Source organism: Netta rufina (assembly GCF_964035555.1).
Source record: "Netta rufina genome assembly, chromosome: Z".
Taxonomy (NCBI): Eukaryota; Metazoa; Chordata; class Aves; order Anseriformes; family Anatidae; genus Netta; species Netta rufina.
The window spans coordinates 32,534,647-32,561,763 of NC_140126.1; the positions used below are offsets into that span (position 1 = coordinate 32,534,647).

At 38.4% G+C, this 27,117-nt stretch overlaps 2 protein-coding genes across 3 annotated transcripts in view; one reads left to right on the forward strand and one right to left on the reverse strand.

Moving 5' to 3' along the window:
- The window catches only part of DENND4C (DENN domain containing 4C), a 67,999-nt gene extending 53,563 nt beyond the window's left edge, over positions 1-14,436 (forward strand). For both annotated transcript variants that reach the window (XM_084305086.1, XM_084305085.1), the window contains 10 exons: positions 576-752; positions 1,942-2,051; positions 3,690-3,865; positions 4,616-4,798; positions 6,121-6,310; positions 7,285-7,530; positions 8,869-8,986; positions 10,605-10,758; positions 11,896-11,960; positions 12,663-14,436. In XM_084305086.1, the coding sequence (XP_084161212.1) occupies positions 576-752; positions 1,942-2,051; positions 3,690-3,865; positions 4,616-4,798; positions 6,121-6,310; positions 7,285-7,530; positions 8,869-8,986; positions 10,605-10,758; positions 11,896-11,960; positions 12,663-12,799 (1,556 nt within the window). In that variant the 3' untranslated portion in view covers positions 12,800-14,436. The remainder of the gene's footprint in view (positions 1-575; positions 753-1,941; positions 2,052-3,689; positions 3,866-4,615; positions 4,799-6,120; positions 6,311-7,284; positions 7,531-8,868; positions 8,987-10,604; positions 10,759-11,895; positions 11,961-12,662) is intronic.
- A 7,052-nt stretch (positions 14,437-21,488) lies between these two features.
- On the reverse strand, positions 21,489-26,152 carry RPS6 (ribosomal protein S6). Its single transcript, XM_084304676.1, has 6 exons — positions 26,123-26,152; positions 25,668-25,799; positions 24,841-25,051; positions 24,330-24,476; positions 22,332-22,489; positions 21,489-21,630 (listed from the first exon to the last, which is right to left on the reverse strand). Exons 1-6 carry the CDS (start codon positions 26,126-26,128, stop codon positions 21,535-21,537), a joined length of 750 nt encoding a protein of 249 aa, XP_084160802.1. The 5' UTR covers positions 26,129-26,152; the 3' UTR covers positions 21,489-21,534.
- Between the last annotated feature and the right edge of the window lie 965 nt (positions 26,153-27,117).

Consider the following 27,117-nt stretch of genomic DNA (forward strand, 5'->3'; position numbering starts at 1 on the left):
CCTTAATTTATTTTTAACTTTTATTTATTTTTTCTTTCTTACCCATATCCACAACTTCCTGTTTTTTTTAATATCTTTATTGTTTTATTTTATAGCTTCCTGTGTGTCTTAGTGACTGTGTCACTGTTGGATCTACTGGTATATTTCATTTCTATCTTAAGATCTTTCCTCAGAATTGAACTCAGACCTTTTTTCTTTTCCTGATAATTCCTCTTCTTTTGTGAAGTGCCAGTCTTCCATATCACAATTTATGCATAATTCCCTTGTTTCTCCTGTCATGAAGAAAATATATTTGTCTCTGAATTTGATCATCAGCTGAGTATTCTAACTGTCAAGGATATTTTTCCAATATCCTTCTGTTTTGTCCAATATCTGCTCTTTCAGGGGGGATTGGCTAAATGTATCTTATATGTAAAAAATAATAATAATAATAAAAAAAAATCTTTACATCAAGATTTTGTCTTAATCTGCTACTTTAATTATTTAATTTTTAGAGTAAAGATGGAAGTAAAACAATAGATCTAGAAGTACTAAACAAAAAAGAAATGCTATTTTTCTTCTTGTGTTAAAGGAAGAAAACAGTCGACCAGACTTTAACTTCCCTGCTGGTTTTGAAGATAATATTTTAGGGGATAATCTGTCATCAAGATCTGGAGTCCCAGGACTAATTGCGAATGAGCTTGCGCAAAGCACTACTAGTCTTGGCAGCAGCAGCAGCAGTGGAGATGCAGGAAGACAGCATTACAGTGCAGGTGAGATTTTTTTACCTTTGTTTTTAGTTTATAATGTAACAAACAGGTGAAATTGTTATGTCTGAAAAATATATTTAATACAGTGGAAGGCGTGATAATGTGAAATTACTTTATTTTTATATGTATTTTATAAGTACTTTTCTCTTGCAGTAGCAAATAGCTAATGCATCTATTCTTTCAATGTATAAAAAGTTGATAAAAACTACAGGCATTGAACTGTAAAATACTTCCTCTGTGTTCAAGAACTGCAAATAGTTGCCTAGTAATGGAGGTAGAACCAAAACTCCAAAAACAGCACATCCACATTAATGTGGAATAGGAGTTACTGGATGCATACTTGATTTGAATTGATAAAGGTAAACAAATGCTGAATATATGCCAAACCGCCATCTATGTTCCCAGCACTAAAACTGGTTGAAGCAGATCTATCATTTCCAGTCAAATTTGATCCGTAATTTGAGGAAAATGTGTTGCAGGACAGCTTGGGGTTTGGTTTAACTGTCTTTGTAGCACTCTAATGATAGAACTATCATGAAGAAGCAAAAGAACTTTCTTCATGACAGGAGGACTCTGTCAGTGAGTTTGAAAATGAAAGTTTAACTGTGATTGTCAGAAGAAGTAATGTTGATAGTTTTGCTTCCTGAAACAGAATCCAACCATTTCCTTCTGGTATTCAAACTGTTTTTCCCCTTCTTCTGTGTGAAACTCATAACCGTTAATACCAGACTTACCAAAGATAGGTTGTTTATTTTATGTCAACATAAGCCAGAGAATACTTAATCACAGTAATGGTATATGTGGTACTGTGTGTCTCTGTCAGTGTTATTTTTGTTTGTTATGTACATATGGATACATAACTTAAATATTGAACAGCTTTTCTTGAGTGTATATATATTGAGCAATCTTACTGCTCTTTGCTGTTCTTTGTTCTTTCTTTGTGTTTTCAGATTTTATTCACTTTTACCGGTCTGTTGCATTCTTTAGACAAAAATAGATTTAGAATGTTAATCACAAAAATGATATCTTTACATTATGTAATATCAATGAATTTAAATAGCTACATATGTCTCTTGAGATCTGTTACTGCTTTGTCTTGATTTAAAAAAAAAAAAAAAAAATCTGATATTTTGGTTTTCTTCTGGAATGTTCTTTCCTTGAATGAAGACTCAAACTACTCTTTTCTGTACAGGTGAAGCTTCATTCCCAAGAAGTACGAAAGTTCCAGATTCTGAGAAGTCAGAGCTCAGCTCTTCTCATAATACTAGTTTATCCAGCATTTTCCAGAACTATGCAATGGAGGTAAGATTAATAAATTCATAAGTGAAAGATATAATTACTTGATTTGTCTGCATGGAGTAACTATGTTTAGTTGGGCTGTAGTTTGATTTTCCATAATAAAACTTTTGCATTTTTCTGCTGTAGAGAGGCTTGATACTTTTATCTGAAGGTGTGACAGTAGCTGTAAAGAAAAAGAGCATTTCAAATGTTTTTATGTGTCTCAGAGAGATGAGCCAATTCAGGAAAAACTTAAAACTTAAAGTGCAGTAGAAGCTGAGGAGAAAACAAGTTTTTTCTCCTTTCAAGTTTTTTTTCCCCCTTTGGAAAATCATGTATTGTTACTAGATAACTTGGTAGATTGACCCCCACATACTAGATAAGTTCCCCACCCTGTCATTCACTCATTCCACCTTACTAGGCTAGAGGGGGGAAATGGAAGGGCAGAGGCAAGAAAAAAAGCTTGAGGGTCAAGATGAAGATAATTTAATAAGTAATATTATTTCTCAAATGAATAGAGGAGAGGAAAAAAGAAAAATAAAACAAAAAGCAAGTGATACAAACTCAGTTACTCACCACCAGCAGACCAGCACTTGCTAGGCTACAGCTGCCTGGAAAAACTACCCACCCCATCCCGCCCAGTTTTCTTTGGTGAGCATGACATTATACAGGATGGAAGGTCTTCCGCTCTGTCCCCTCCCAACCTCTTCCCCATCTCCAGCCTGCTTGCTGGGGTGGCAGAGTTAAGGTGGGGGGAAGGCCTTGGTGTTGTGTGAGCACTGGTCAGCAACAGCTAAAATGTTGTTGCATTAAAAACATTGTGTTGCTCACCAATCTAAAACAGTACCATAAAGGCTGCTATGAAAAAGCAGTCAAGCACAGTACTCGGTGTTAGAATAATGACTCTATTTCAGTTGTTGCTTGCAAATGCTTTCAAATTTTGAAAAAAAAAAAAAACAACAAAAAAAAAACAATAACAAACAAAACATAGGGGATGGTCACTTAATTTGCTTTAATCACTTTCAGTAGTGTTATTTTTGTTATGTCCCATGTAATTTTATTTTGTTTGATTGTCAGATTTAGACTTGTCAAACTTCTGCACTACCTTACATAAGGGATACTGGATTGTAAAAGCAATGCTGCTGTTGGTCTAAAACATTGTCATTGTGGTTTTTGTGGTGCTTTTTATTTTTTCCTATGAAAATGAAACAATAAAGTAAAAGAAAGTTGAAAGATAGATAATAAACCATTTCTCAGCTACTACAGTATTTTTTCAGAGTGCCATTTCTCTAGTTCTTAAGCTAGTTTAGTAATGAGACTTTTACTAGGTAAGAACTACCTTTCCCTCTTTTCCACTATAAAGCTTTCTTTTTAACTTCTTTTGCAGAAAAGTAGACAGTTATTTACTTAAACAATTTCTGTAACACTTCTTTCAGCTTTCAGAACATCTAACCAAAAAAGATTAGTGTTAGCCTTTCACAGTGAAAGTTATGAGCAAAAGGTAACTCTTGAGTATGATGAGTAAGCAGTGATAAATTCACATCACCAGACTGGCATTCTGATACTTAACCTTTTAAACTCCTGTAGATATTAAGCCGATAAAGCCAGTTTTAAAGGAATCCTAAAACAAGACTGATAGCATTCATTGTTTGCTGTTTTTAGGTATTGATGTCAAGCTGCTCTCAATGTAGAGCTTGTGGTGCTTTGGTTTATGATGAAGAAATCATGGCTGGATGGACACCAGATGATTCAAACTTGAACACTACCTGTCCTTTTTGTAAAAGTACCTTCCTACCTTTACTTAATGTTGAATTTAAAGACCTACGTGGCTCTGCAAGGTTAGTGTGTTTTACAGATCTTCTTTCTCAACCTTTGCATTTGTACATGGTTGTATTCTTTCAACAATTTCACAGCAGTACAGTCTTTTCTGTATTCTTAGCTATATCTCACAGTATTTTTGTCTGGATGTTCTTAAAATTGTAACTGTGCAACACTTGTGATTGCACTGAAGGAAATTATAAATTAGGTAAACTGTTGAGTTTCATAATAAAAGAGCCAAAAGACAACAATGGTTGCATTTTCTTACCACTCTTTTTGTATTTTCTTTAAGCATTACTGCACAGAAGGTATTAAGTCTGTTTTCTCTTTGTTTCTTTAATGCTGAAACAGAACATCAGTAGTGTGTGTACTTAAGTAAAAACAAACAAACAAAAAACTTGCAAAACAAGTTATGTTCCTGGTTTTTGTGTCAGTAATAGTTTTTAGTCTCTATGTTACAATATTAATATTGATATATTGTTACTGATGGGAGCTATTACAATCTAAGTTCCCTTGTAACTACATACCTCCAAAGCAGGCATTCTTATTTCGTGGAACCAATCTCTGTATGTGTTCATTTACTGTCCCTACGTAGGTTGCCATGGAGAGAATATGATGAAGTTTGTGTTCTGTTTTCAATCTTTTAAATGCTGTGTTTCTTTATTTTTTTTCTGCTTTTTGAAAGTAACTGTGGAAAATACTAACTTAATTGGATCTATGCTTACATCTTAACCTATTTCCCCTCCTCTCCCATTCATGTTGTAACTTAGCTTTTTCCTGAAGCAAAGTACCTCAGGAGATAGTTTACAGAGTGGTAATACTCCATTAACCACGGATCCTCTGGAACAGAAATTGTTGTCCAGTCCAGCTGTTGCTGACTTGATCAGTTTTTCTGATCACCCAGAGTCCAGCCATGCCATAGCTGAAGAAACCAGCCCTGCACCTGAGCAGAGGTAGGTAAAACAGGATTGTTAATTCTGTCAGAAATGTATCAACAGTTTTAATACTTCTGCTCTAGTCTAGAGTGATGGTTGGCTTAAGCACTAAATATGTTGGAGAAATCCAATTGTAACTTGATGATTGTCTGTTTCCTTGCTTATTTTTTTGCCCATGTAATCATGCTATTATCAATTTCATGTAAGTTGAGTACATTTCCTGTGAGTACATTTTAAAGATAGAACTATCTGCAGAAATAAAGATCTTGAATTTTCATATCAGCCTGCTATTAATAGGTAAAACTTCTACTCGGTGCTGTTAGAACACCTTCACCTTTAAAAGACATGCAGAAATTCCAGCATTACTCCTCCTCCTTTTGTGTTTAGAATCTAACACAAGACACTGCATAATAGGGAAAATAAGTACATTTGTTGCAACACTTGTCTCTGAGAGACAGCCTTTGGAGCGATCAACACTTGAATTGTGCAAGTTCTATGGCAAATAATATTGATAAAGAACTAAAATTCAGAAAAACAGCATGTATTTTGGAACAGTTTAAGGAAAGAAGCATTGAGGAGAAGGTGTTTTGTTGGAAAGGAACTGAAATATTGCTGCCGTGAATTGTGAAGCTTTTGCTGGGACTTGCTGACATTTTCTTGGAATAGGTTCTTTTCATCGTTGTTCAGTGTGGAAGTCTTGAGTATCTCTAGGTAAGGCCTTTGTTAGGCTATTAAAACTTCAATTAATTTTAATGCTCTAAATTTTAATGCTCTTAAGTGAAAGGTAAACTTGCCATATGTTAACATCTTAACTCTGGTGTCATATATAGATATATAGATATATATTGTATATCTATCTATCTATTTATTTATTTTTAAACAAAAAAACAGACTAACTTCAAGCAATCCAGGAGACCCTATAGCATCTTTGCTCTGTTAGTAACGTTCAGAGAAAATAAACGTGAAGGAAAGAATGAAGTAAACACAGTCAAAACAGGATGATATTTGTCTGTTAACAAAATCTACATAGGTATTTTTCTAAGCACAGGCTGTAGCAGAGAAATTGTGCCTATATATATTACTGCAGATTTTTCAGACGGAAGTCTTAGTAACCTTAGTACACTCAGCTGCTTTTTTTGGTGTGAGGGCCATGTTGATCTGAAAGGCATTTTGTTTTGTTTTCCCTAAACTGTGGAGCTAACTGAGCAAATACTATTCCTTGTTGATAGAGAAACCTGCTTTGGTGTTGTTATTTGGCAGCCGTTGTCTGCTTCCTTCCTGTTGCTGAAGGAATGCTGAATAGTTTCATATTAGCATATTCTTTTCTAAAATCCAAATAGTGATGTGGCTGAAGAACAGAGCAAAGATCCCAGAACAATGAAGACATCTACCAGTAATCCACCAAAAAGGGGAGTGTCTTTAACTCGGAGCCACAGTGTTGGAGGTCCACTGCAGAACATTGATCTTTCCCAGAGACCATCTCATGGCATTTCAACAGTTAGTCTTCCAAATAGTTTGCAAGAAGTTGTGGTAAGTTTGTACACTCAGTTGACAGCAAAATATTGAATACAATGAACTTACAATGAATAAAGTTCTTCTACTGGCTTTGTCCAATATTTTGGGGACAGAAATGGTCAAGCCTAATTTTCAGATACTTATAACAAAGAAATCTTGGTGTCTTCTGGCTTACTTTTGTCTAAAAGAGTTCCAAGGTCTGCTTCTTTAGTACGTGGTACAAACATAGCTGCTTAATCTTAAGCATTCTCTGTGGCAGAACTGAGCTATTCTTTGTCTTTTTCTAAATTGGAAGTTTGTTTTAAAAATAACGCAAGTTCTACAGCAGGCTAAACACCAAATAGTGCAGACAGCAGACTGGTCCAATGAGTGAAAGGTTGTTCCTTTTTCACATGTTTACTTCTAGTTCTCATCTATATTCTAAAAGGTTTACCTGCTGGGTTGGATGGGAGAAAGTAAGAGGACATACTGAGAATATTGCATTATTCGTGCAAGTAAAACGGAGGTCCTCGTTTTTCGTAGAGCTTTTTATTCGCAAGAGGCTCTCTCAATATATCATGTATGTGTGATTCAGTTCATAGATAATGTAATTGGATGCTTTTTTGCTGTATCTATTGCCACTGGCTTAGTACAGGGTTAGGTAGCTTCAAACTGTGTAGTCAGGGACAAGTTGCATTTTCTTTTTCTCTTTTTCACCTAAGACAGTGTTAGGTGAGCTTAAGTGATTGTTCTGTAAAGTTAAGAAACACCTCAGCAGTCAAAGCTACTGATGCTGTTAAAATTAATGTGTATTCAGTACTTCCAGAGGCTTCTTCCAAATTTCAAACAGATAGTGCAATGGGGCATTTTCAAGAAAAATTATTTGATTTTGGAAATTATTCAATATTATATATTAATACCATATACCATAGATTAATGTTATATTTTATATTATATATATTATATATCATATATTAATACTGTATAATATTCAATGTATTTTTTTTTAGGATCCTTTAATAAAAAGACCTAACCCTCTCCCTGTATCTGTACCCTACTTGAGCCCTTTGGTACTGCGTAAGGAGCTTGAATCACTATTGGAAAATGAGGGAGAGCAAGTAATCCATACATCCAAATTCATTAATCAGCATCCCATAATTTTCTGGAACCTAGTTTGGTATTTCCGACGGTTGGACCTACCTAGCAACTTACCTGGACTCATTCTAACATCTGAACATTGTAATGATGGAGTGCAGGTTAGTGACATTTTGTGTTAGCTTACTGTAATATGTTCACTTCTAAATTTGAGGGTTTAGTTAAAAATAAATAAATAAATAGGTAAGTGCCTTCTGAGTAGCTTGGATTAAATAAATTATGTGTTACTGTCTTTTTTAATATATTACTAGCAGATAAGCTTGTTTTCCAAAAAGAATCTTGAAAGATAGAGAGTGAAAACATCACTCATTCTAGTCAAGCTATTCTTTTTTTTTTTTTTTTAAAAGAAAAAAAAAAAAGCCAGAGTAGATTCATTGAAGGAAACAAGATATGTTTGTGGAGATTTAACAGATTACAACGTATTGTAATACATGTTGTGGACTGCCATAATTTGGTACATAAAATTTTCAAGTTCTTGGGCAAGATTCTTTGTTCTTTTCTGCTATTCAGACTTCAGTGAGTTTCACTGCTATATAAATAGAATAAAATAAGTAATGCTATCTTTTCAATATTTTGTCTTCCCTATTTTAAGGAACAGATGTTTTTCATATACCTATACGAATTGTGTATGTAAATGCCAAATTCCTTGACTATTTGTATTTGTCTCACGTGATAAATAATTTACTGTCTGCTTATAAACTTACAAAACTAATACGTATTAAAAAAAAAACCTACTGTGGAGTGTGCCATAGAATTTTCTAAGAAATGTGGCTGAACACTAATACTGATAAAATCTAAAGCATATGGAAAAATAAAATGCATTAGCAGAGAAAATCACAAGATGGGACATGAAATTGTGATTACTACTTTAAATTCATACACTACTGGCTTATTATACTTGTCCACTGATTCTTATTGTATTAGTGATTCCAGTGGCACTTAATTTTATATTTTTTTAAGTATTTTGTAAAAATTGAGCTATTGTTTTGAGTGACAGATGTTTTATGATGGAAATAATGGTTCATATTAGTATGAAAATACAGTTTCTGTTTTAGCTGCTGGACAGATGAGCACATATTTACGCATATCAAGACTCACTCAAATCAGAACACTAAGACTGTAATAAGTAGTACAAAATGAGAAATATGTTTAGTTCACAAAAAGTAGTTCAGGATACATAACCAAATACTTTCTGCAGATACACATAGAAAACTGAGCAATCTTCATACATCAAGCTAGACTGGAAGAGGCTGTTAAATGTTGCAATGTATGTGACTCTGCTCCTGAAAATGCAGACATCAGTTGTTCTTATTTGTTTTATTCCATATAAGTGAAGTAAATCTATTTTTTTGTTTGCAAAATGAGCATAAGAATAGTTTTTTGAGCAATAAGTGTGCACGTATGTTCTTTAAACTTTTTGTCTTTCCTCATGTTTTTAGCTTCCTTTGACATCTCTTGCTCAAGATAGCAAGCTAGTATACATACAACTTCTGTGGGACAACATCAACCTCCACCAAGAGCCTGGGGAGCCTCTGTATATATCTTGGAGAAATCTCAGTAAGTAAAATAAATGATATGAGTAAACGGAGTAGAGAGCTTATAGAAAGAAACTGCTTTTTTGTAGTGTCTGAAGGTATACCACCCACCTAGCTGGAAAGCTTTTTAGTGTGTGAAGCATCTACAGTCTCTTAGGTACTTAACATTGTTTCAACGTCAAATTATTTGTTATGATATTTTCCCGAACTGTGTGAAAAGATATGTAACCTGTTCTTTATATGCCATATGCTTACAAACAGGATGGAAGCATTTGTTCTAGATTTGTTGTTTAAAAAAAAATCTTCACTCAGTTTGATTGTTCACCGCAATACCTGAATGTATCTGTACAGACAGAAAGAAAAAGACTGTACTACAGAAGAGTACCTTGTACTTTTATAAATGAATGAAAGGTTGCAAGTCCAATTAATAAGTACATTTGACAGCCTACTTGGCTGTCATAAAATAATATCCAAGAAAGCCTTTGCCTAGTGTAGTTTGGTTTGGAAGGATGAAAAAGCATCATGTGGCAGACTGGTTCTGAGAACTCCTGAGAACTTTAAGATACCTTTACTTCTATCAGTTAAAAAAAAAAAAAAAAACACAAAAACAAAACAAAAAACCACACGAATGAAAAAAAAAAAAAAAAACAACCTTTGACCTAATTTCTCTGTCTGCATTTTGACTTTTAAAGTCCAGGCTAAAAGTTAGCTCTTGCTCTAAGGAATTAAAAATGGGTTGTCCAAAGTGTCCTAAAACTAAGCAGGCTGATCAGAAAATTACTCAAGAGCACAGAATAAGATGTATTTTCCTCAACTTCTATAGAAGCATATTAATTTGAGTATAATATATGAAAAGCTGACCCAAAGCACTTAGACTTGAAAATGCATAAATACATGCATTTATATACATAGGCCTGTTTTAAATGTTGTGCTGGGGGAAAAAAAACTGCAGTAGTATTGCAGAGCAGCTCTACAGAAAGTATTTGGAAAACCATAATGAATGACAATTTTATGAAACTCTCAAGTCAACATGGTTAGGCTCCTGGCTAAGTCTACATTTCATTTACGCATCATGTGCTTACTGCCTAATCTGTAGCTTTTTTTTTTTGCCAGTAAATGGAATTTATATCTTCATGAGCCATTTTCTAAAAAATAATAGTATTATTCTAGAACTAGGAATGCGAACAACAAATCATGATGGTAAATGACTTGATCACTTTCTTTCTCATTTGGTGCAACTGTACTTTATTTCAATGTGTAACCCAAAGTTATCATCAATGAATTTGCAAGTGTCTTTCAGGAAAGGCTTTGATAAGAAATGTTTGAAAAGCAAGTGTTTGCTTTTTCTTTTCTACTTTGCATATAAATAAATAAAAAGTTCATTCTAAGAAGGCTAAGTACAGTTTTTTTTTATTTGAGCTAATAACTATGACAGGTAACATCCAAAGCTAGAGTCTCTTCAGTCTCTTGTACTTCTTTGTTATATGGGAATACTTGATGCGTTCTGTCACTTCTGTAGTGAAGGAAAGCAGACAAAGGTAACACATTTCTGTAGATTGAATAGAGGTTCTATATATATTTCATTTTTGAAGTGAATTTGTGCTTGCTAATTTAAAAATCTACCATTCTACGTTTACCAGATTCTTCTGAAAAGAGACTGTCCACAGTGGCAGAAGATCAGCAGGCAGTGAACACTTTATTGGAGAACATCAAACTAAGCATTCAACACAACAATGTTGTTAAACCAATCCACCTCCTTCTACAGAATGTTAAGCCAGATGTGAAACGACAAAGGTAAAGGGACTATCTTTTTTCTTGCTTCCCACTCAAAGTTAAGTAAGATCAGACCATAATCACTTCAAAATGATAATTCCATAAGGATTTCTGAGGAATATTCAGTATCTTCTGCGTCTACCAAATGCTGTGTTTATTTGTAAATATTTGTTACTCCCCGTGTTTACAAAAAAAATGTATTCTGTTGCCAGATGCAAAATTCATCCAAATCAAATGGATAAATATGATTATTTAATCAAAGTGAGCATTTTAAAATTAATTAAAAAGAGAAAAAGAAAACAAATAAACAAACAAACCATGGGTACTGATTACATAGACTTGGGTGTTGTTTCCACACCTAGAAGATTAAGTCCAAGTGCACAGCATCCTGTTGCAGTACCTGGAATGTTCTCCAAACAACCTAAATACAGCTATGGAAATTATACCAATCTGGAGTACTAGCTAATAAAAGTGGATCCACAAGCAAAGTTGAGATTTGTAAATAATGCTGTACATCTTGCAATCTGCACGGTAATTCAAAAAGGTTTTCATGCAAAAGCATGTAGTCTGGAGTAAATTACTGTAGATGCAAGGTTTGTTCAAGAGTCAATCATGTAAAGTTAATCTTTGCTCCTGTGGTTTGTAAGTACTAAAAACAAACAAACAAAAGAACTAATCTGCGTAAAGAAGAATCTTTATCAGTTCCACAAGGAAAGGTTTAATATCCATTTATTTAGTAGTACCAGTTCTGAGATAGATCATGGCTTTCTGAAACAAATAACAAAGTATGGCTGATCTCTGAAATAAGCCTGCTCTCTGTCCTTAATCCTCAGACAGGAATTAGTTAATAAATAACTAGTGCTGTATTTTACGTTTCTTGTTTTTCTGGAGGCTTTCTGTGGTGTATTTGGCAGGGAGATTTTATAGTCATTGTAACTGCTGGGAGTTGGGGTTAATATAACTTCCCATGTTACGGAAAATATTCAGGCATGAAAAAACTTTAAGCTACTGATCATGTAGATCAATTACTTTCTCCACAAGCAAGATAACAGTACAGTTACAGAAAGAGCACAATGGAAGATTAACCTCTTGAACAGTGACTTTCTAAACTGTGAATAGTTATTTTTCCACTGATTTATCCTTCACAATATTTCCTAGGAGTTTTTACAGAGAAATCCTTTTCCTCTCTCTGGTGTCTCTTGGAAGAGAGAACATTGACATCGGTAAGTAGTAGTAGTAGTAATAATAATAACAATAATAATGTGGTATGTGTACAAAATATGTGTACACTTTGTATGAAAACTAGTGAAGAAATTCAGCATTTGATCGATGAGTAACTGTTCAATTACTGCATTTTTAGAGAAAAGGTCCTTGCTGTCATAGGTGTTGCTTTTCTGAAAATCTAGTCCAGATGGGGATGTTAATTTCCACTTTGAATAAAATAAGTAATTATTTTAAACAAAGGTTATTACCTTAAAGCTTTGCCTTATGTCTGAAAACTTGCTCCCACTCTTGCCTATCTTCTCTGACCCACGTACCCTGTAGTGTTGTTCTGTGTCTTCTAGACACCTGCTTGCCAATGCTTCCTGCTGACCCCTACTCTAGCATTTATTTAGCACTATGCAAACAAGGGAGACTCCATTCCCTTGTGGCATCTGATAGGAAATATTCTGGAGTCACACAGTGCAGTTTGGGCCTCCACTGCAATGCTTTTTGACATTACAGCCTGAAAATGCTTTTCGAGTTTTCTGAGAGGTGGTATTTTTTGGGGGAAAAAAAGCAAAACAAATGAGTACCTAGTTCAGTTAACTTGAGATAATCATTTTTTTATTATATAAAAATGACCAAAATCATTTTAGTAGTAACAGTATTGTTCTCTGTACATGGTTTCTTAAATGACTTCAACAATGCTCTTTCTATTTCAGAGGTCTTTGATAGTGAATACAGACTTGCACATAAAAATCTACCAAAGGATGATCTTGAAAAGATGCAGAAAATAGATGCTCCACCAAGCAGCAGAGTTGAGTATTGTAGGAAGTACTTTGGAGCACCTTTTATATAAAAAAGAGGAAAGCACAGAACTAAACTTCTGCAAGACAAAAGTAGGTGAACAAACCAGGAGTATGGGGATATATATATATATATACATATACTTTTGAATCCTAGAAGGTGATAACTGAGCAATTTGTCAGTGATTTCATCGATCTACAGCATATAACCTTGTCTTTCATCTCATGAGAGAGTGTAAAGGATTTGAAAATGTTTTTAAAATATATTAATAGGGTGAGTTGGTTTCAATGATTTATCTGCAATTTCTTTCCTGCATGTATTTGTTCTTTTCTTTCCTCAAATCTTTCCCCAGAATCTCAAGCTGTTCAGAAAGGCAATAATTAAAAAGGAGCCTACAGTTGGTGACTTTCTTAAGGGCCTTCAATATTTGTGTATTTTAATGTGAAAGACCTTTCCTGCTGCATAATGCTTAGGTTCTTTCGGTACTTCAGTACTTCTTTAAAATGACCTTTTGCATTGTTGTGCAGTATATATGTATGAATGTAAATATTTGAGTCCTTGTTTTGGAAATTGCAATGAAGTTGCCTTTTTCAGATCACAGCACCTAAAATTTCTACCCTTGTCCTGACCCTTGTCCCACTCAGTATTCAAAATGATCTTTGACTTCACTTTTTCGTAATGTATGTCTATAGTCATAAAATCTAGAAACTTGCATTCATATTTCCTATATACTCTATCCTGACAAATTGAAGATCCTGTGAACATACTGATGTTTTCTGCAAGAGAATTATAGGTTTCTCCAATTAGCCGCTTGGAAATGAATGGCTTTCTACAAGTTACACAGGAAACTTAGACATTAGTATTCAGAGAAAGTTTGTCAAACAGATGCTGTCTGAAAACATTATGCTCTATACTGTATGCATGTATGCTTTGAAAATGTATTTCCCTTGATCTCTTTATTGCCCTCCCCCATGATTTCATGCTAGCCTGTGGGTTAATTGTTTTGCACTGATTAGTCCAAATTTAATATTTCAATTAAAACGTATTTATAATTGTGGTCGTCAAGGTGTGACTTCACACAAATGAAGTGCTTGAATGAATGATCTGAAGAGATGATAAATCCATCGTTAGCTTGCATCTTGTAAACTAGATGCTTTCTCACCTCACATATTTAGTGTACAACAGTAATCGTATCCTTGGCAAGAAGAGCCTGGACATGGGTCTACAGTTTAAATGTTTCTGTTACTTGAGAAATATGACAAGATTTATTCCATTTTTTGTTTTTGCTGAAATTTAACTGAGTGGCTTTTCTAATGGAATGATTCTTGGAGAAAGAAGAGAAAGATTGGTAGCATGGTAAAGGAGCATAGCTCAAACTATAATCCCATCTGAGTATGAATGTATTTACTTCATACTAGCCTTTCTTAAAGATTTTTATTCTTGAAAATGATGAGGGATGAAAATTTGTCTGAAACCACTTCCAGCTAAAACATCAAAAGCATTTTTTTATAACAATGAAACAAAGGATTTGCACTATTTGTGACAAAATATGTTTGCATAATAGACTGATTCCTTGCATTTGTCTAAAAGTGCCGATCCTAAGTTAATACTGGGGATATTGCCTGGACAGATTCTTTCCTGATTAAAATATTGTGCTGTCTCAACAATTAAAAGTGAAGAACACAATGACTTCTTTTTTTGTTCTTTATTCTTTGGGGTTTATGAACGGTTGCTTGCTGATATCAGACCTATATCACAATGGAAGAGTTGAGCCTGATTCTTCATACTTAATCTTCTCCTTTTATATAATTTACATGCACAGTTACATCCTTTTAAACAAAATGTTTCTCTGAAGCATTCTTCCTATTTAATTCCTCTACATAGAAAAAGGGGCAAATTTCACTCTATAACTGTATACTGACATTAAATGTACAGCCATACACAAATAATTTTGAGTATTGAATGGATAAACAACCATATGATTGTGACTCAACTTACAAGGAATGAAGTTTTAGTGATCCTTAATTCTCCCAGCTCATTAAAAAGAAAAATATGTCCAGTAAGTCCTGTTCTACATAACTGGTGATATTCAGACTGTTTTTACACCGTGGTAAGTAATACAGAAATAAATAATAGTAATAAAGCTTAATTTTAAAACAACCTTCTTACTTGGTGATGAAAATACTGATTAATTGGGAAATAGTATAGTAGAAACAGACAGGGTAGAGTGTGTCTACTACATCTAGTGCTAAATGTCAGGCTTTACAGTACATACATACGGAAACTAGGAAAGAAAACAATATTACCTGAGGAAAAAGGATGCCTGCATGATTTCAGGTCATCTTTGAAGATGGCTGAACTTGCTTTGATTTGCTCCTGTGTATTGATGTTACTGAACACTACAAATTAGTTTCTATTCCTGTTGTATGTAACTCAGTTTTAGAGTGGTAGAAGTTCTGCATGGAATTATTTGAAATCATTAAATGCCTACTGATACTAACTCTTTTAATATAGACGTAAAGGCAAAAGTGAGCACTTAATATTTTTAATTTTGATTGCTAATGCGTAGTTTTCAATAGCCTGTTACTCAGCTGGCTCTCAAGTGAAATCCATAATTAAAATTAAAAAGGAGAATTCTGAAAATATTTAGTTATCTTTCAGATGATAAGGAGATTCTTTTTAAGAAAGCAAAACACCACAAACAAGACACGTTCACAAAAATTTGAAAGGAATGGGAATCAACTGTTTACTTGTTAAGTTGCTTTCTCTCCTTGCAAGTGCATGGTGGCAGTTCCTGTTCCTCCGTCTGACTATTAGGTCTCCTACAACCAGGTGGAGGCTGCAGGTGTTCCTAGATAGATTTGTGAGATGCAGACTTCTCTAATTCAAATTCTAAAAGCACTACAATCGTGCTGAAGGAAAGTGCTTATCATGGCTCAATACCCATACACTCTAGAATCTGTTTAAAACTAAAGAGGGGAAAAGTCTCCAAAAGCTTCGCATGAGTTCATTTCAAACACCTGTCTTTCTGAACATGGGACAGTAAAGGTCTAAGACATTGTTATCTGCAGTTAGTAAAAGCATAAATTACTTGGGCTTTGTAGGAATAATTTAGTTGCCTACAAATGTTCCTGTTCCTGGTAATCCAAATCTTGGTTATTCGAATCCATAATGCATAAATGAGTTGGACAAGGGTACTGGGGAGGAGGGAGGTGGATAAACTTGGTCTTGATTCTGTTTTCCTCTTAATTGAAGCAGAAAAAGTAGCATCCTTGCCTCTAAATATTCTGTATAGTCTGACAGCTACTTAGCAGCTAGCGCTCAAGGAGAAGCTGGGTTTTTGAACATATTTTACAAACTTGAAGAAAATGGTCATAGATCAATATTCCATTCAAAACCTGTGATGTTTGCACAAAATAAGGGTACAAACCAAACTGTGTACATATGTGGGAGCAAACTCTTAATGAACTTTCAAGTAAGCCGAAGAAGTCAGAAAGTTTGTATTGGAATAACTAATATCACAGAGAAGCTTCCTTGAATTGTTGCCCTAAGAACATTTGATTCGTTAGTCGTGCTGAGAAGATATTATCTTGCACCTTTCCCCTAGCTATGAAAGCTAGGTACAACTTGCGTGTCAAACTGCCTTTTTTTTTTTTTTTTTTTTAAGAATTAAAACAACAAAAAAATAGGAGTCTTTAAGGTTTTAAAATCAGGATTCTGAAAGATTCTTTATTGTGAATATATTCTGGCACATTGCCAACCTATAATAACTTTGAAACCCCGGTGTGCATAGAGGACTGATATGGCTGCAGTATTGGCACAGTAAAAGGTACCAGCTTTCACATGTTAATAGAAACATCTGTATGTTACTTACAGTCATATCTTGTCTTCACATTCTATATAATTCAAGCTTAGAAAACAGAAGTTTGATAGAAAGTATTGAAAGCAGCATGTGTGTTTTAAACTCAGTTTGTTTTGCAAACAACTTTGTCTTAGTACTAGTGGAATTTCACATCGGTTAAGCTCAAGCTACATTGCACTTATGTTAATGAGTACTTTTATTCCACTGTAACTGTGAATTAATGGCTTTTTGTATTGCTGCAGTTAGAATAATACACCTTCCTTTGAATTTACTGCTTCCCTTGAATAACTGCAACATAGGTTCATATTTTCAAAGTGTATATTAAATTAGATCATAGAAATTATATTTTTTAAACAAATTATTAAATACTGAAGAATCCACTCATTCTCTTTTCGAAGTTACTTCAGTGCAGGTAACTTTATTTCATTAAATGGTAAGCTGGACACCTTGCAGAACTATACCTTTTTTTTTCTTCTTTTAACTAATAAAAACTTCACAGTGCCTTCTATGTTTCAGCTTTTCTTCATAGACCTTTAAAAAAAATAAATGAAACACCCTTGTAACTTCTAAATCTTAAAACTCAACTTTTGAATTGGACTGTAGTTCTGTTTCCTACTCTGCTGTATATCATTGTGCATATGGTGAAAGAAAAGGATTGTTTTACCTTTTTTTCAGTCTGCATCAATCACTGGTGCAAATTAAAGGAATTGTTTGATGTTTATAGAAGCACATTAAACTCCTCCTAGGAGTTTAAAATAAACTGTCATGAGGATGAGAGGATGTGGTGTGAATAAATTATGAATTTATGGAGTTGGGGAATTTTCTATAATGCAATAAAATTTGCACTGGTTTAGAGGCTGTTTTGAGTTGTTGAAAAATGGCATCCGTTTACTGTGCTTTGATTAATGAGTGTTTCTATAATGTTTTGTACATGTGACAAATGTTGCTTGAGATTAAAAGGGCACTCTGCATATTCTGAATTTTGTATAGATATTCTAGAGGAATAAACATTTTTTATTGTATTTCACAAAATAAAGTATGTACAAATCCTTTGTGAAATTTCACTTGTTCAGCTTCTTTTACCATTGGACCGTACCTGCTTGACAGAATTTAATCTTAAATGCAAATTCAGCTTGTAGTTGGGCAAAACCAGAGACTTTCAACTGCCTCATTGAATTGTTTTGCAGAGTATCTCAGTAAATTTGTAATGGTGGGAAAGAGCTGGAGCAGTCAAGACGGGGCAGAGGGAAGACAAAAACCAGGACTGTCCTGGGCAGATTTCATTCATGAGAGAGGATGGCTCCAAGGCACAACAAGTGAGCCATACACACATAGCAAGACCAATAAAGGCAGAAAAAAATGAAAAATGGGCTGCTGGAAGCAGCGTACTGGGTTTGGCTGGGATGTTAACATTCCCTGCAGCAGTCCACACAGTGCTGTGCTCTGCACTTGTAGCTGGAACAGCAGTGTTATCACACCAGTGTTGTGTCTGCCACGGAGCAGTGCTGGCACAGCATCAGGACTCTCTTTAACCCTCCTAGGGGGTGGGCAAAAAGTGAGAAGAGAAACATCACCAGGGCAGCTGACCTAAACCAATCAAAGGGATATTCCATACCATGTGGTGTCACACTCAGCAATAAAAGGAGGAAACAGGAAGAAGAGGGGAGGGGTGGGCTCTCGTTGTGAAAACGTCAGTCCTCCTCCCAAACAGCGGCTATGTGCGTTGAGGCCTTGCTTCAAGGATGTGGTCAAGCATCGCTCATTTGTGGGAAGCAGAGAGTAATTTCTTTCCTCTGCACTTCCACATAGCCTTCATTTGTTTTGTTTGTTCTTCCCTTTCCTTTTTTTTCCCCCTTTAAATTGTTTAGTTAATAATAATCTTTCTTCAGTAATTATTTTCCCTTTAGTTAAATTATCCTTATCTCAACCAGTGAGTCATTCTTTACTTCTTCCCCTCCTCATCTAAGGACGAGGAGTGAGAGACCAGTTGTGGTGTTTAACTGCCTAGCACAGTAAAACCACCACAGGCAGAAACCTTGTCTGAAGGGAAGTCAAGGATCCTGGCTTCCTATTGATAGAGCTGCTGCTCTCTGCAGGCCAGGAGAAGCATCCATCCCTGACCAGGTGGGTGGGAGCAAGTGTGCAGCTGTATGTCGCTTAACACCTGCTGGGAATTCTGTTTTTGTTTCAGTGACTTTGCAGTAGAGGAAGTAGAGTTGTGCTTTCACAGTGATGGACTCTTGCAGATTGCAAGAGATGCTGGTGCACCTCCTGCCTCAAATCATAGTTGTGGGGTTAGGTTCAAAATGAAAGTAAATACATTTCAGGCGGAGATGAAATTTAAGCAGTAGAAATTGCCAGTTAACTGGCCAAGTGCTTCAGGCCTTCTTTCACAATTGAGGATCTTTCAGACTCCCTCCTCTATGGCAATTACTTCACTAATCTCCTAGTAAAAATAATACTAGACCCCTAAAGACCTTTCTGTTTGAAGAAATAGCTGTATAACAGAAGTGGCTTGTGGAAATCACAGAATTTCTAGGTTGGAAGAGACCTCCAAGATCACCTAGTCCAACCTCTGACCTAACACTAACAGTCCCCACTAAACCATATCCCTAAGCTCTACATCTAAACACCTTTTAAAGACCTCCAGGGATGCTGACTCCACCACTTCCCTGGGCAGCCTGTTCCAATGCCTAACAGCCCTCTTGGTAAAGAAGTTCTTCTTAATATCCAACCTAAAACTCCCCTGGCGCAACTTTAACCCATTCCCCCTCATCCTTTTGCCAGGCACGTGGGAGAATAGTCCAATCCCCACCTTGCTACAGCCTCCTTTAGTGTACTTACAGAAAGCGATAAGGTTGCCCCTGAGCCTCCTCTTCTCCAGGCTGAACAAGCCCAGCTCCCTCAGCCGCTCCTCGTAGGACTTGTTCTCCAGGCCCCTCACCAGCTTCGTCGCCCTTCTCTGCACCCGCTCAAGCACCTCGATGTCCTTCTTGTAGCGAGGGGCCCAAAACTGAACACAGTACTCGAGGTGCGGCCTCACCAGAGCTGAGTACAGGGGGACGATCACCTCCCTCGCCCTGCTGGTCACGCTGTTCCTGATACAAGCCAGGATGCCGTTGGCCTTCTTGGCCACCTGAGCACACTGCTGGCTCATATTCAGCCGACTATCCACCATCACTCCCAGGTCCTTCTCTGCCTGGCAGCTCTCCAACCACTCATCTCCCAGCCTGTAGCTCTGCTTGGGGTTATTGCGCCCCAGGTGCAGGACCCGGCACTTGGCCTTGTTGAACTTCATGCAGTTGACCTCAGCCCATCGGTGCAGCCTATCCAGATCCTCCTGCAGAGCCTTCCTACCCTCAAGCAGATTGAGGCACGCACCTAACTTGGTGTTGTCTGCAAACTTACTGAGGGTGCACTGGATCCCCTCCTCCATACTATGATGTTAGAAGACCCCCACAGCAGCTGGCCTTGCAGAGTTTTAGTGCAGATCCTACTGTGGCAAAGCTGTCAAGTGCACGCAGACAACGTTCTGTATCTCATTAACCTCTGAGCTGTTGATGGCCTAAATAACAATGCCTCTGCTTCTGTATTACAAGAATTGAATTTCCTGGCTCTGACAGGGCTATGCGTTCTCAAGGACAGTTTGACAAAGACAGCCAGCATCCCACCACCTTTTTTCAGCCACTAACCGAACTTTGGCACCAGCTGCTCTGGTTTGGAAGACCAAGAAGTAAGTGACCCTTCCAACATGGCCTCCATAAAAAAAAACACACACTGTAATTATCAGCTTGGTTTTTATGTAAAATGCTAAAATCTAGATACTTCACTTTATGAAATTAGCCAACATTCTTATTTAACTTGTGCTTTAAATACTATTGTTAACCCAATTTACTTTGCACTTTCTACTTACATTTTTCCAATTACAAATCAATTATAGTCCATACAATTCTTCCACCTGAGCAGTCAAGCTGTCATAGAAGTTTGACTGGCAGCTGGGATTAACTGCTTTGTGCAATTTTCTTTGTCTGAGACTTCAGCCACATGCACCTGTTTCATTGCAAATTTTACCCTCATCCAAGATCAGCAACTCCCATTTCACAGAGTTCAGATTCCACATTCAAGATATTCAAAAATTGTTTCCAGTCAGGTGAAGTCCTAGCTTAAATATCCTCGCTACGCACACAAGAAAATTAAAGTTTCTTAACTTCTGTATTGGCAATAGAAGCACAAACTTATCTGAACAAAGAACTGGGGTGGATCCTGATTACTATTTTAAGAGCACCTAAGAATCTATTTAGACACAGCTTAATCCATCGCCAATACTTTATATATTCCTAAATCATAGAATTCCCACCAGCCTAATAAATCTCCACAAAACGGGTTCTAAATACATGCAGGTTATTAGCATTTACCCTTGAGTGAAACTGCTACAGCAAACCTTTTAGTAGACCGCTTACTCATTCTCTGTATTCAGTATTAACTTCAAAAGCACAATGGCAAAATACTTGCACTTAACTCTATGAATCCCCAGACTTTAGATTTTTACCATCACATGCTCAGTACCAAGCCAAGTGTATTCCTTCCTCATCTGGAAACACTGTCCTGTACTTAAGACCAAAAAAATATTAAACCACTACATAACCACAATACAAGATTTTGCTGTTGCAGGTAAATTCTGCTTCTAAGAATCAGGATGTATGTACAGTTATTACAAACTGGAACTTCTCACAAAAAGCATGAACATGCATTGCAAGTTCTCAAGAGAACAGATTCAAGACCAAGGATTATGGATCCATTTAGGTCTGGGTGATGCAGTTAGTCTGGGCTGCTCTTCCTTCTAAGGTAAAGCTGGGAACAACACGCACATGACTCTCAGTTAAATTCAACCACAAAAAGGGTTTATTTTACTTTCACATACATCTTTACTTCTGACTTGACTCAGACTTAGATGTAGAAGCTCTCAACGAAGAAAGCCGGCGCCTCTTAGCAATCTGCTCCTGGCGCTTTTCCTTGGCCTCCTGAAAAGCAAAACAGCATGAAATGAGCAATCTTGTGTCAGATGCTATCAAGCTCTTAGTCCTTCACTCATTAAAGCAGAATCCAGCTTCCCTTCTTCCCAGACCAAAGAAATGCTACCAGTACCCAAACCCACAGCGACACACATTTCTAACCAATCCAGATCATCGGTGTCCAAAACTGCAGTGAAAAAAATACTGATGCAAGCTCAGAACATACAGGAGTTCTGTCTACATTCCATTACAGTCCACGAGTCTCAAAACATTGGAGTACCATGCTAAACATTGTAACAGTATTGCTTCTGCAGTCACTGCTGCTTTAGGTTCAAGACAACTTCTTGCCAAGTTACCTTCCAGTTACCTTCCATCCAGGCCAGCTACTGGATGCAATTCCTCTACACAATCACTCACACGCTCGCACACCCTAGTTAACCTAGAATTAAACTAAAATTGTTACCACAAAAATGTTATCATTGTCACAGGCTGTAACTGTCCATTATTTTCTTCAAAATCAGCTCTCACAGACCAGACCTATTAATTCAACTCTTCCAGGACTGGCAAAAATGAACGCTCACATTCAGGTATTGCTAGTCAGAATCAGCTAACTACAGTACCATTTTAGGTGTACAGTCAGGTTTATCAAATCCCTTTGTTTCTAGAGTGCAAGATACTCTGAACAGCCATGTTACGAGGGGTGCACATACCTTCATCCTCTTTGCCAAGAGCTTGGCGTATTCTGCTGCTTCCTCCTTGTTCTTCTGAGTGCGCTGCTTCTTCAGCGCAATACGTCTGCGCTTATGTTGCAGAACTCGGGGAGTCACCAGTCGCTGGATCTTAGGAGCCTTGGTCCTGGGTTTCTTGCCTAGAATAGACTTATGAGTCAGTAGAATCACAAAATGGCCCAGGTTGGAACCCAAAGATCATCCAGTTGGATGGAACCCCAAAGCCCACCCAGTTCCACCCCCCTGCAGGGACACCTCCCACCAGACCAGGCTGCCCAAAGCCCCATCCAGCCTGGCCTTGAACACCTCACCTCCAGGAATGGGGCATCCACAGCTGCTCTGGGCAGCTTGTGCCAGTGCCTCACCACCCTCACAATGAAGAATTTACTCCTACCATCTAGCCTACATCTCCCCTCTCTTTTAGTTCAAAACCATTACCCCATATGTCTGAAAAAAAAAATAAAAATAGTATTTACTCATCCTTTTTATATTCCCCCTTTAAATATTGAAAGGCCACACTGAGGTCTCTCAGTAGAAAGGCAGAAATGACAAAATTTCTTCCAAAGAGACCTTAAGCCTCCTCCCCTAACTATCTTGAAAGAGAACATCACCATAACAGCAAGCGGAACATAACTTAGCATACTACATACTTAAACAGGGTTCAGCAGGAACAGGTTTTTCAAGAAGTGATTCAGTTACTGTCAGACATTAAAACTGTGTTTTGTTAATGCTACACAACTGCAATGCATTTTTAACTCCCTCCAGTTCTGTGAAAATTCCTTGCTTCTCAGCAAGTCTGTCTTAAATCATTTCCCATAGTCCTAAAATATTTAATGAATGTGGAAAGCCATCACTTAGCTTTCAGACCAAGCTACTGCATTTCCAGATTTAAAAAGCTCTTCAGAGTTCTACGTAGACTTTCAAGTTTCATCTCCAGAAAACAAATCCACAACTCCGTAACAATCAAACAGGAATGCAAACATCTGTATAATTTCACTACTCAAGTGACAAGCAACTGTCTGCACCAGTCGACCAGGACTGCGCTCTTTAGCAGACAGTATGGTTCCTATGATGGAAAAAAATTCTCTTCGCAGCCTTTTACCCAGTAACTTCCCTTAGTGCCTGCATTTAACGGAGTCTTTCTTTCTAAAAATCCTCACCATTCATGTTTTGATCAAATGCAACAGAACCAGACATTAAACACTGCAAGAAGAGACAGATAGACAGCAGAACACTGACCTCCCAAGAACAGCTCGTTTTGCAAGCTGTCATAAAAGCATGGGGGAAAAGTGTTACCAATACCTGCTCTATATTTTGTTTTCTATGTCCACATAATATGAATCTTTCAGTCTGGAGAACAGGAGGCTCAGGGGAGACCTCATTCCTCCCTACAACTACCTGAAAGGAAGTCAAGGGTTCAGCTTCTTCGCACAAGTAACTAGTGATAGGACTAGAGGGAATGGCCTCAAGTTGTGCCAGAGGAGGTTCAGGTTGGAAATGAGGAGACATTTCTTCTCAGAAGGAGCTGTCAGGCATTGGAACAGGTTGACCAGGGAGGTGGTGGCATCACTGTCCCTGGGGGTGTTCAAGGAAAGGCTGGACGTGGAGCTTAGGGGCATGGTTTAGCGGGTGATATTGGTGGTAGGGGGATAGTTGGACCAGGTGATCTTGGAGGTCTTTTCCAACCTTGATGGTCCTATGAATCTACGAAACATTTCAAAAACATTCTATCATTCTATCCCTGATTTATCCTCACTCTATTAAAATTATTTTTCAATCTTTCTTAGAACCACCAATAACATCAGAGTATATAAAATATTTAAAAATAAATCGTGCCAAGAGATTGAGAGTGAAATGGAGGATGGAAAAGTGGAAAACACATTAGTGTCAACTTCTCATCCACAAATGCAGAAAACTTGACACCTCTCTGCTGAAAAGTACCTGAAAGCAAGGCAAAAGTTAGGAAGTCTCAGTTCTTACCCTCCTTGTTCAGAGGTTTCCTCACAACATACTGGCGGACATCATCCTCCTTAGAGAGATTGAACAGCTTGCGGATTCTGCTAGCCCTCTTGGGACCAAGACGACGAGGCACAGTTGTGTCTGTCAGCCCAGGAATATCCTTTTCACCTTTGAGAGAATGAGTTTAAACATGGTAAAAAATCCTGCATCTATTAACCACCTGTTCAATTCATCAACAGTCCTGAATTTAAAATACATAAAAAACAAATACTAGGTAATCCTTGGGGTACACCTGCCAGTATCGACAACCCTGACTACGCTTTGATGATTTAATGCAATGGTAGCGCTGGCAGCAATGAAAACATTTCAGAAACCAGTGACCAGTTTTCAAGTTACAACATAACACTCAAGAGGGATTTCAAGATACATTTTCACTCTAAGACTGTGAAGTTCCCATTCTGCAGAACTCTGGCAAACAGGCTCTTCCCTGGTGCCTATTTCTACATTTTGACTGTTTCACCCAGGCTCTTACCCTTTTTCACAATGACCAAGTTCAGAACGCTCAAGTTGGCATCAACAATGCAGCCCCGGACAGATTTGCGTTTTCTTTCTCCAGTTCTCCTGGGGCGGTAGCAGGAGTGGCCCTTGCTGAGCAGAAGGCGGACACGTCCATGAGTGAGGACACCTTGCTTCATGGGGAAGCCTTGCTTGTCATTGCCACCGCTGATTCGGACAACATAGCCCTGAGAAAACAGAAACACACATCTTATCTCTATTACTCCCAGACATGGAGAGATCACAACACACTGTCTGGAACAGCTGCTGTGCCAGTGGTTCAGAAGTCACTACTACTGCAGACATGAAGAGCTTCTTGAAGCAACACCACGCCAACAGTTCAAGATTTTTGTTTAACACAGACATGAAACACAGCACGCAAAGATATGATCTACATTTACTCTACTTCTCTTAAAAACGCATATCCAAAAATAAAATTCTTAACCATTACAAATTTTGTGCAAGATCCATCAAACTAAATGGTATCCATCCTTGTATTTTCTTCTCCTTAACGTTAAGCCTAACCAAAGCCTATAAGCATCACGAACCAGAAATATGCATTCAACATAAAAGTCTGGGTTATGAATACACATGTAAAATGAGAAAAATAGCTTTTATTTTCTTTTCTGAGGAGACAGCACCAGCAGAAATTAACTTATTAAGAAGAATGCATTCAGTATGTACTTTAAGAGAAGCTTTCAAACCAGCACCATACAAATACCCTAAAATGCTACAGCTACACCCTGGAAATGGCTTTGCACCTTAAGCAGTTGGCTGTGGCTGGCACGCCCTTCGGATCCTTACCTTCCACTCCTCACCAAGAGAATCAGCCGCGACCTCGGTGGCCATCCGCTTCTCATAGAACGTCCTCAGCTTGCGCTCATCGTCCACTTCGATCAGCTTCTGGCAGCCGGTGGCTGGGAAGGAGATGTTGAGCTAACCGGACAAACAGAGAGCGCCGGTCAGCTTCGAGCCCTCACAACGCGCGTTGCACACAAGCTCAGCCCTTCACACAAGCTCCCCCCCCCCCCCCGGCTCCCTGCCGGCCCCCAGCCGCAGGCCCAGCCGCCAGCCTGCCCCCATGGCGGCGGCCGTCCCCATGGCGGCCCTGCCAGGGATCCGCCGCCATCCGGCCCCCCGCAGCCCCCCGCAGCGCCCCGCGCCCCCCCGGGCGGTGCCCGCGCCCCGCCAGCAGGCGCCGGGCCCGTCTGCGGCGCGGGCCCCGCGCGGGCCCGCCCGCCCCCGCCGCGCGGCCTTGCCTTCATCCTGCCCTCGCCGCGACGCCGACAGAAAAGGCCGCACTTCCGCCCGCCGCCCGCACATAACCCGCCAAGCCTCGCGAGAGCGCCGCGCGCCGTGGCGGGGAGCCAATGGCGAGCGGCGGTTTGCCCGCAAGGGGGCGGGGCAAAGAGGAGCTGGCAGCGGAGGAGGCGGCTTCCGGCCCTGCCTGTCCCTCTTGGCGGACCCGCGCTCGGTGGTACTGGGCCGGGGCCAATATGGGCGACAGAAAAGTCTCCCGTTGCCAGCCTGAGCCTGCCCTGGCCCAGCCCGAGGCCATTCCCCAGTCCTTACCACCAGTTACCCGCCAGGAGAGGCCGGCCCCCAGCTCCCCTCACACGCTGTGCGAGTGTGCTAATAAATGGCCAGAGAAAAACCCTGCCTGTGTCTGTGTCGTAGGATTATGTGGGGGGGGTTCGGGGTTAAATTTTGCGCAAACTTGCTCAAAAGCTCTGCACTGACTCTTTAGTATGGCTGTTCTCTCCAGTTTTACTTGAAGAAAGAAAAATGCCTCTTTCACTTAAAGACAAACAATGGAGTCGTAGAGACTCCAGGCTAAACAACTGTCCTGGTTTCAGTTAGGACAGAGTTAATTTTCCTCCTAGTAGGATGCTATGTTTGGCTTAGGATGAGAAAAGTGCTGATAACACCCCGATGTTTTAATTGTTGCAGAGCAGTGCTTACACCAAGCCAAGGTTGTTTCAGCTTCTTGCTCTGTCCTGCCAGTGTGCAGGCTGGGGGTGCAGCAAGAGCTGGGAGGGGACAGACCCAGCACAGCTGACCCAAACTGGTCAAAGGGGTATTCCATAGCATCTGGGGTCATGCTGAACAATACACAGGGGTGGCTAGCCGGGGTGGGAGAGCCAGCTGCTCGGGGTTAGGCTGGGCATCAGTCAATGGGTGGTGAGCAATTGCATTGTGCATCACTTGTTTCGTACACATTATTATTCTTAGTACTATCATCATCATCATTATT

What these genes read in the sequence shown, in the direction of transcription:
- RPS6 (XM_084304676.1), bottom strand. An exon ending in CTTGGTCATTGTGAAAAAGG is followed by an intron (nt 24,477 to 24,840) that starts GTAAGAGCCTGG and finishes ATTCTCTCAAAG; the next exon opens with GTGAAAAGGATATTCCTGGG. An exon ending in TCTTGGCAAAGAGGATGAAG is followed by an intron (nt 21,631 to 22,331) that starts GTATGTGCACCC and finishes TTTGCTTTTCAG; the next exon opens with GAGGCCAAGGAAAAGCGCCA.